The 10,423-nt window shown below is 40.9% G+C and overlaps 1 protein-coding gene across 1 annotated transcript; it reads left to right on the forward strand.

Moving 5' to 3' along the window:
* Positions 1–923: 923 nt before the first annotated feature.
* Positions 924–9,312, forward strand: LOC134444868 (uncharacterized). Its single transcript, XM_063194046.1, has 11 exons — positions 924–966; positions 2,030–2,091; positions 2,207–2,325; positions 2,460–2,870; positions 3,298–3,508; positions 3,720–3,857; positions 4,628–4,765; positions 5,742–5,959; positions 6,048–6,201; positions 6,551–6,657; positions 7,282–9,312. The coding sequence occupies exons 2-11, from the start codon at positions 2,046–2,048 to the stop codon at positions 7,591–7,593; spliced, it is 1,854 nt and encodes a 617-aa protein (XP_063050116.1). The 5' UTR covers positions 924–966; positions 2,030–2,045; the 3' UTR covers positions 7,594–9,312.
* Positions 9,313–10,423: the final 1,111 nt, after the last annotated feature.

The raw sequence follows: 10,423 nt of genomic DNA on the forward strand, positions 1-10,423 counted from the left end.
TTGGTGGGGGGAGTAATCAACCAGTGCTCTCCCCCATCCTCCTCCATGACTGAGGTACCCTGAGCATGGTACCGTCCCACTGCACTGCTCCCCATGGGGTGCCACTGAGGGCTGCCCCCTTGCACGGGTGAGGCATAAATGCAATTTTGTGCAGTGTGCTGTGATGACAATGGGAGTTGGAGTTTCCCAATGGGCTTTCACAGTTATAAACTGGCGAAAAACACATGTTTTGGGGTGGGATAAGCAATTTCTTGGGTGGGGGGGTTGGAAGGTTTAAAAAAAAAAAAAAAAAAAAAATTACACAGCAGTGCTTCAAACATGTGGTAGCATCAGAAAATCAGGGCTATTGTGGTAGGCCTATTTGGTAATTACACCCCCCCCCCCTTAGTTTAATGTGGCGAAAAAAAGAGTTGAAAACTCTAAAGTCCTTTCCACATCCATCGATACCACAATAAACCCAAAAATCCGGGCTGCGACTATGACTTGCATTGATATGGCTTAATAAAACTAAGACTAAGCGAGCGCAACAAAGACAAAACAAATCCAACACCTCCAAGCCGCCATGATGCCAGTCAAATTTCGCTCGCATTTCATTCATTCATCAATATGATTGATCCTGACTGCACTGAAGCTGGCTGGTGACCTGCATGTGGTGGATCACTGGGGTGGATAGTCATTTGTATTTATTATTTTAAAAGGAAACATATTCAGTTTCATTTAACTTAATTTATTTTAATATGATCAATATGTTGTTGTGAAAAACTTGTAATATTTTTTAAAAGGTCATAATACATTATATTTTATTCCCATCCTCGGTTTACGTCATCCAACGTTCCGACGTGAATTGCGTCAGTGCAAGTGAGAGACAGTTCAAGGTTGAGTTTCAAACCACGAGAGTACCCTCGTGTACTCTACGCAGTAGTATTGGAAGACGAAGAAGACAGGCGAAGAAGCGGCTCAATCAAGGTAAGGGAGCGTAACGTGTATATATATATATACATATATAATTGTTATTTTCTCGCTAACATCAACGTTTTATTAAGGGGTTTCCTGTGACTGTTTCTCAAGTCGACTGGACTGGTCACTTGCTTAGCACGCTAGCTGGCGTTTGCTCGTGGCCAACTTCCAGTTTTGAAAAAGGGATTATGTGGTGGGTGAAACCCAACCCAAACACGTTCGCGTTATTAACCAGAAGTGTGTACGTACTTCATATGATGGTATATGTTATTTTTATTGGATGCATGCACTTTTTATCGCTGTGGTATATTTTGGCCAACACTGAAACAGCATGTTTTTTTCTAGCTGACTAATGGGGCACTGCTAGCAGAGTTGGTAGCCTTGTCGTTTGTGCGGCCATTTTAGCATTGGAAACACCCGCGGGCATCTGTTTCCGATTTGAACAACCAAATGCGTGATGTTCCGAGAATACACACGGTTATCTTTATTAGATGCATGTACTTTTTTTTATTGCTCTCATGTATTGTCGTTATAGTTAAACACCCAAACGGAACGTTTTTGGTTATGGCTAACATTCAAACCTCATGTTTTTGGTTATGGCTAACACTCAAACCGCATGTGGCACTGCTAGCAGAGTTGCTAGTCCTGTCCAGAGCCGTCTATATACGGTCCTGTCATTTGGCGGCCATTTTAGCGTTAGCAACGCCCGCGGGGATCTGCTTCCGATTTGAATAACCAACTTTATGCTTGATATTCCGAGCATACACAAAAGGTTTTATTTGTGAGCAAATGTGTGTATGTTGCTGCTAAAATTAACAGTAGCTATGTCCGAGAATGGGGGCACGCTAGCCTGGTTATAATCGACTTTCAAAGGTGTTGTGTGAGGGCACGGCCTGGCTTGGGGCACACTGACTGGATTGTTAGACCGAAGTCAAACCAATTGGCTAGAACCCTAGACTGGAATTTTCCATCACGACTCGCTCGCTGTCTGCACGACTACAGAAGAGTGTGTGCATGGATATCCACGTTTTTCCCCCGCTAATTAATTCTGGCTTTGTGTTTTTGTTTATAGCCTGCCGCCTAACCTGATGACAATGGATGGATTTGATGAAGCCACTCGTTCGGTATTGGAAGGTAAAGATTTTTTTAGGTTAAAGGGACACTGCAGGAAATGTTCAAAAAAGGTATTGCTTGGATTTTTAGCTTGACTCTACTTTACACACAGTGTTTTTTTATTTGTCGTCTACAGCTGCAAGTGTTGACGAATGCACCTTGAAAGCCCTTAGCCGAGAGGACTTGCAAGACCTTTTTCCTGGCCCTGAAAACTTTCTTAGAAGGAGAAGAATTTGGGATTTTATCAATGAAAATGTAAGTTACATCAGATCTATCTATACATCTATGTATGCACTATGTACTTTATGAACATTAAATTGTATTAAGCATTAACCATATTTCTAATTGTCCCAATTGCATTTTGTTTTCTTCCTGCATTATTCTAATAGTCTGGAAATATAGACCAAGATTCAAGTGCTTGCAGTGAATACAGGAGCATGCCCTCAACTACTTCTGCGTCACCATGCCAGCTTAAGACCTCCACTCCCACATCAGATGAGAAAAAGATGAAGATGCCAGACCCTCCAGAATATGTCGTTTACACGGACTCAGAGTTGGATTTGGTACGGGCTCAATATTTTGCACTCCTTCAGAGTGGGAAGGAAAGAGGCTTCAAGATGTCGAAGGAGCTGTGTTGCAGACTAATAAGAAACACCATAACAAGCATGGTTGCAATCCTTCGCGCAAGTCCGATGGGAAAAGAAGCAAGCTATCCCTCAAAGCTGGAAATGAAAGTCATGTCGCAGAAAATAATTGAGTACTACCCCATGTTGCGTGATACTGATCCAAATATGCCACATGTAAGTATTGTTTTATCTTGTTTTCTTAAAAATATGTCTATTTGCCTTCTATCTCTTTTGTAATGTCTAAAATGCCTCCTGCTACAAGCTCTAACCCACCACAGTGTGTGTGTGTTGAATACGGTACTAGCTATCTACCTGGACTGTGCATTAGGACTCTGATCTGTGCCATACCACTGTCATATGAGGACTCATTCTTGCACTAAATTAACAGTAAATATTTCAGGTCACTGAAATCCTTGCTCTCTACCACAAATCTTATACCGTCAACTTTGTGGATGACTGTTTCTTTTCTTGAAATGTGTAGTATATAGCAGTACTTTTGTGCCAGGCAAATTAACTTGCTCTTCTCTTTTCTACTAAACCAAAACAACCAACGAACTGGGGAAAAAAGATAGACTACTTAACTAGCATTCTCTCACCACAGCTGACGGTCTACACAAAAATGTTCAAGCGACTCCAGAATATGAGATCCCCATGCAGGAAGAGGCAGGGCCCCGTTCTTCTGAGAGGCCCAGCAAAGACTCTCTTCAGTGAAGACCAAGACATTGACACGGATTTGACAGACACGAGCGGATCGGCTGATACAGTCATTCTTGAGAGCAGTGAAGACCTCAGTGATGACAATTGCAGTGCAGGTATGCAAAAGTAACAATTACTACAGTCTTGAAACGAAACGAGAAGGTTTTTGTTTATCTTTTTAAATGTATATTCATTTTATTTTTTTGTACTTTGTTGAACCAAAGTTGCACTATGCCTGATTTTTGGTTGTATTCATTTTAATAATTGTGTTTGTGTGATTCCTTCTCCTCCTGCTGCTCCCCTCCCCCCCCCAATTATTTCTCGAAGTGTCCCCAGCACGAGATCCCCCTGTGCCAAAAAAGGCAAAGAGTGGCACCAAAGCATCCATTCCATCATCCAGGTCTTCCTCACCGGCACCCAGGACTGCAATTGCTTCACCAACCATGCCTGCGAAAGATGTTGCTGGTAAGCCCTCCTCAGCACTTTCCAGCATGTAATCCTTGTTCATAAGTTTTGCAAAACATAACTACGTGTCTGTGTGTGCGTGTGATCTGGCCTGACAAGCCAGACTAGAAGTGAATATTTAGTCCAGCCACGATTAATGACGCATCGGAAGATTGTTGATGGCAACAACCAGTTTTTCAAACTGTCTATGCCTATTGGCCAACGCTTTGTCATAACTCCCTGAAAACCCCGTCCGAAAGATTCAAAACATATATATCCCCTGCGTTGCGATTGGTTTGCCAGATTCAGGGCGTTCGGACATTGTCTGAGGCTATACCCACTCGCAGGCAAAAAATACGTTTTGGTCGCTGCTGGGTGGTGCTAGTTTAAAGGGACACTGTGCATGAAATGGTCATAAAAGGTACTGCAACTATGCTGATCATGGAAACTGTGTTGCCTATTGTGAAATTTGATCTTTACATGAAAGTTTACTGAGTAATAAACACATATGTTCTAGTATGGTCCAAGCAGTCATTTTTGCAGCTAAAAATGGCTATTTTTGGAAATTCAAAATGGCGGACCATGGAGAAGATCCTCCTTTTCATGTATGAAAAGTGCATTTTTTTCCAGTCATAATGAATGCTTAGAATTTGATGGTGGCGGTAAATATTCATGAAAAAGGAAACATTAGTGAATGGGCAGCATGAATTCTGGAAATAAACAACTAAAAATCTCAGTGTCCCTTTAAGAGATTATAATTTTTCTGTATTTTTCCCCTATTATTTCTCAAGCGTCCCCAGCACGAGATCCCCCTGTGCCAAAAAAGACAAAGAGTGGCACCAAAGCAGCAATTCCATCATCCAGGTCTTCCTCACCGGCACCCATGACTGTGATTGCTTCACCAACCATGCCTGCAAAAGATGTTGCTGGTAAGCCCTCCTCAGCACACTTCCCAGCCTGTAGTCCTTGTTCATAAGTTTTGCAAAACATTATCATTTGTAATCAGGGCTTTGAACCGTTATTTTTTTCCAAACGTTCCGTTCCGAACAGAAACGGAATTATAACGTTTCCGGTTTTGAGTTCCACCAATAAATTTACGTTCCCGAACCGGTTAGAACCAAAAAATATTGTTCCCGGAACGGTTAATTTCGTTCCTGTCAGCTGATTACTCCCAATAGGCCTAACTGACGTTAACCAAGAAAGACGGAAGTGCAAATCAGTCAGCCTACATTCAAAACTGCTTATTCAAGCGGATGAAAAGAATATCCTCCAGAATTTTGTCATTCAGGGACAACTAAGCGGAGAAGCAGAGAATAAACCTCAATTATGAAAATGTACGCTGACTTGGGTCACGGGGAGCACTATGATGGACATTGTGAGTTTGTGCATATTTGAAGCGGCCATGGATGCCCAATAACGCCGAAACATTGTCGGTGCGCTTTACACGCGCTTCCCTGCAATGTCTTACAATAATGCAATGCAAACTCTGTCTTTTTGTATGACAGTGGTTTCTCTTAATTAAGATGTGGAGTGAAGACTTTGTAATCTACAGCTCTCTCTCCATTCAGTCAGAGAATGTCTGATGTCACACTACACGTGAACCTTAGCCGTCATGGTAACGTGTGCAGGAAAATAATTACTTTTTTTTTTAGTTTAAGGAACGGTATTAACCGGTTACCATTATTTTTAAATAAGTGTTCCCGTTCCAGAACATAAAAAATAATAACGTTTCCGGTTTCGTTTCTGTTCCCTGTAAAATACAAAAAGTTCCTGGTTTTCGTTTTCGTTCCTTGAACCGGTTCGAAGCCCTGTTTGTATTTTCACATTTTATTATTTGTATTTTTTAATTTTCACTGGTGTTACAATGTTAACATTAAGATGTATTTGTTTTTATTGTTGTTTAAGCGGGTCTCGACAGTCTGAAGATGCAGGCCAGACACTACAACACCTTGAGCAACATGTACAACAAGCCCAATGCAAAACCCAATCAAAATGATGTGGCGCAAATTCTGGACCTCGAGTTCGAAGCCAGACGGGCCTTTATCGATTCAGATGTTACCAAGGAAGAAGACCGACCTGCAAAAATCCTTGATGCATATCCATGCTTTAAAGATGTTCGAAACGTATGTTTTGTTTTTTTTCTTCTCATCTGAACCTCAATTGCTGTGTATGTTGTAAGCGTTTTGAACACAGTGTTTTATGATGTTTCAGGCCATGGATGAACTACGGCGCATAGTAGATGGTACTAACCGCAGATACATCGAGGACGTAAGAGGAAGATGGACAGAATTCTGCACGAAGGTGCAGTTCTATAGCGTGTGGAAGAAAGTCCTCAAACCCCCTTTTCCTTTGGATGTTCGCAGTGGTAAGTTGCTGTTCCATATTTATATGCAGTGAATGCCTAAGCCCTTTTTAAGAAAGGTTGCCCTCAGAATATAAACACCTAAATATATTAGCCTCTGAAGCACATAAAAACATGCAATAAGTTGTATTTAAATGTTGAGACCCTCATCTTGCATTGGAATGTGTTCATTTAACTCTCAACATACCAAGACTTTTCATAAAATTGTCTCGAATCTCACGACCCTGAATGTTGTGAAGCGCCAGGGCCAATGTTGCACAATGCAATGTCCAGCATCAATGGGTTAATGTAGAGCCCTTTTCACATGTAATAATATTGTTACAGCATTCTGACCATTCTTTCTATTCTTTAGTGGATTTCACACTGGCCCTCTTCAATGCACTGCCACCCCTCTTCCCCTCATCCGTTTTGCCACCAAAGAAGCTCGCTTGCAGTGAGGCACTTATTCATATCTTGAAGGTAAGCAAATATTTCCCCAGATTTATGCGAATTCATTAATTCACAAAACTGCAACAAAAAATCTAAAACTTTTCATCAGCTTGTCTGTTATTAATCTATACTACATTTATTACATGATGTGTCTGTTACTCTGTCTGTTTTTGACACTGCTGAGCTGACCAGCTCTCCACTTCTAAGAGTCTTTTTCAATGTTCATATGTGCGATTCTCTCCCTTGCTCATGAGTTCCCTCCTTCGTCGTTCACACAACTGCAATCATGTTCTGCACTTCCCTACACAGTATGTTTGATATGACTTGTTCTCGGTATACCCCCATTTTTATTTCACATTTCCAGTAAGGAGAACGAGGACATTGTTCAGTGGGCAAACCTGCATGTGCTGTTTCAGGCCAGGGCCACCAGATGAGGGAACTGGCCAGTGACGCAAAACATTGAGTTCCAAGCCATTTCAGGACAATAAAAAAGTTGTGTGGTGTTTAAGTTGTAGGAATCATACTTGATGCATTCCTCCCTCCCCTGTTGTAAATAAATGTTTTTAGAATCTTTAAGTCTTAAAATCTGCAAGTTGCCAACGTTAAACATTTGTTTGTCTTCTCTCTGCACATTCTTTTTTTTTTTTGCTCCAGTCAAACGAAGACCCTGCCCTCTACCTGCAGAAGCGTCCTCTCTGCTCCCCAGTTCTGCTGTTTGATGGCTCAACTACCATTGTGGCTGTGGGTAACGTACCTGTTACAACCCTCAAGCAGGAAGATTTTTCAGAGGGGATGTTGGTGTTGATGGCGTACTATTATACATTGCACCTCACATACCCCAAATGTGTGGCAACCCTGCTCTCTGTTATTCAAACGGAGGTCATTGGTGACGCCCTCCATGATAAGGATGCCACTAGTTCATACAAAAAAGCAATGGCCGAGTGGAACGCATTCATTGAGAAGTAAATCTGTCAGTTGTTGATTACTGATTGTTACTATTGCATTGTTTTGTGTGTTTCACAAGTTAATTGCTGTTTTTTGTAATTATTCAGTGGGTCTAAGGTGTTGGTCTTTGACCAATACCCCACCGCAAAGTGAAATTGAGGCAGTGGCTGAGTCACCGGTAAAACTCTCCTGCTCACTTTGAGTGGCTCAATTTTACCTCCGAGTGGGGTATCCCTTAATAACGCCTGTATTTCAGGATACAATGTTGGAAAAACGCTACCTCATAATGGCAGAATTTAATTTCCTTTTATTACTGGGGTCCCAGTACATCTAAGTTGTTTGTCTTAAACATGTACCCCAAACCTAAGCGAAATTGAGTCACTTGCTATAGTCCCTCGAGTTGTGCAAGTGAGCAGAAAAGTTCTTCAGGTAACCCAGCCACTGTCTTAATGTGACCCATCAAAGAGCAGAATAGAGAGCGCGCTTCTGAAGGTACAAGACCGGGTTAAAACAGTCTTTGTGTTGCCAACCCCCATCACAGCAAATATGCTCAGCAAAGCAATTGTCACCTATATTACCATCTTAAAGTAGTTGATGTACTCTAAGGTTACTATTTCAAGGCTCAATTTCACCTGGGAGTGTGGTATACCTATCCTGTATTTCAGCATACAGTGTTAAAATGCTGCTGCATAAGGGCTGAGAGAAATGTGAAGAGATTTATTCAAAGCCTGTATTTCAGGATGCAATGCAAAGCAGCAAAATGATCTCAAACGTTTTTGCTGCCAAATTAAAGCTCGATTTCACCTGGGAGTGGGGTATCCCTTTAGTTATACCCATCCTGTATTTCAGCATACAATGTTAAAATGCTGCTTCAGAAGGACTGAGAGAAATGTGAAGAGATGTATTCAAAGCCTGTATTCAGGATGCAATGCAAAGCAGCAAAATGCTGCTTCGTAAGAGGTGGGAATTGTGAACCCCACCCCAAAGTGAAATTGAGACAGTGGCTGGTTCACCTGGAAAGCTCCTGCTCACTTATCCAAGTCTAGGGACTTTAGTGAGTGGCTCATTTTAAATGGGAGTGGGGTATCCCTTAAGATTTTTCAAATTCTGTATTTCAGGATGCAATAGTGGAAAATCGCTACTTCATAAGGGCTGAGAATTTAATTTCCTTATTTTACTGGCGTCGCAGTACATCTAAGGTATTTGTCTTAAACATATAGCCCAGTCCCAAACGAAATTGAGTCACTCGCCATAGTCCCTGGAGTGGCGCAAGTGAGCAGAAACGTTTTTCAGGCAACCCAACCACTGTCTGAATGTGACCCATCAAAGAGTAGCATAGAGAAGGTCTTTTGAAGGTACAAGACAGGATCTTAAACAGTCTTTGTGTTGCCAACCCCCATCACAGCAAATAAGATGTTAATATAGGTGACAATTGCTTTGCTGAGCATAAAGTAGTTGCTGTACTCTAAGGTTATGATTTCAACCGTCTGCACTGCCAAATTGAGGCTCAATTTCACCTGGGAGTGGGGTATCCCTTAAGTTTTACCTATCCTATATTTCAGCATACAATGTTAAAATGCTGCTTCATAAGGACTGTACTCCAAGGTTACGATCTCAAACGTTTTTGCTGCCAAATTGAGGCTCGATTTCACCTGGGAGTGGGGTATCCCTTTAGTTATACCCATCCTGTATTTCAGCATACAATGTTAAAATGCTGCTTCAGAAGGACTGAGAGAAATGTGAAGATGTATTCAAAGTCTGTATTCAGGATGCAATGCAAAGCAGCAAAATGGCTGGTTCACCTGGAAAGCTCCTGCTCACTTATCCAAGTCTAGGGACTTTGGTGAGTGGCTCATTTTAAATGGGAGTGGGGTATCCCTTAAGATTTTTCAAATTCTGTATTTCAGGTTGCAATAGTGGAAAATCGCTACTTCATAAGGGCTGAGAATTTAATTTCCTTATATTACTGGCGTCCCAGTACATCTAAGTTATTTGTCTTAAGCATATAGCCCAGTCCCAAACGAAATTGAGTCACTCGCCATAGTCCCTGAAGTGGCGCAAGTGAGCAGAAACGTTTTTCAGGCAACCCAGCTACTGTCTGAATGTGTCTGATCTGTCTATCCTGTATTTCAGCATACAATGTTAAAATGCTGTTTCATAAGGACTGAGAGAAATGTAAAGAGACTTTTTCAAAGCCTGTATATCAGAGTGCAATGTTGGAAAATGCCAACTGTGATTTTGTGTGAACAAAGAGGAAATAATAAATGTTAAATATGTTAACAAGTCATTCTGGTTGTGTTTTTTTGTATATTGTAAAAATGCTTTTAAGGTTTAGTTTTAGCATGAAGACCGCCTCGTTTCAAGATCATCATGGATCTTGGTTTAAGACAGAATTCAGTCTTTCTGGAATACTGTACTCTACATTTAGTGTTTCCTTTACTAATATTGAGCTTAATTTGCCAAAGGAAAAGAGTGTAAATGCTTGTATTCAGTACATCTCACTTATTTTGAGGTAGCAAAAAGTTGCTTTTCAAGATGTATAATCTTATATCCAGTATTTTAATATGCTTGTTTTCAGTATGTTTCACTCATTTTGAGGTAGCGAAAAGTTGCTTTTCAAGATGTATAATCTTAAAACCAGGATTTTGATATGCTTGTTTTCAGTATGTTTCACTTACTTTGAGGTTGCAAACGGTTGCTTTTCAAGAAATTTAATCTAGTATTTAGTATATTTCACTTAATTTAGGGCTAGAAAAAGTTGAAACCCAAGTCATTTCGTCTCATAATGAGCATATTTGTCTTGTTTTAAGCCTTCCAAATGCCTCCATTAAATCTAGAAACAAGTCTTTCG

This window comes from Engraulis encrasicolus, unplaced genomic scaffold (assembly GCF_034702125.1).
Source record: "Engraulis encrasicolus isolate BLACKSEA-1 unplaced genomic scaffold, IST_EnEncr_1.0 scaffold_79_np1212, whole genome shotgun sequence".
Classification (NCBI taxonomy): domain Eukaryota; kingdom Metazoa; phylum Chordata; class Actinopteri; order Clupeiformes; family Engraulidae; genus Engraulis; species Engraulis encrasicolus.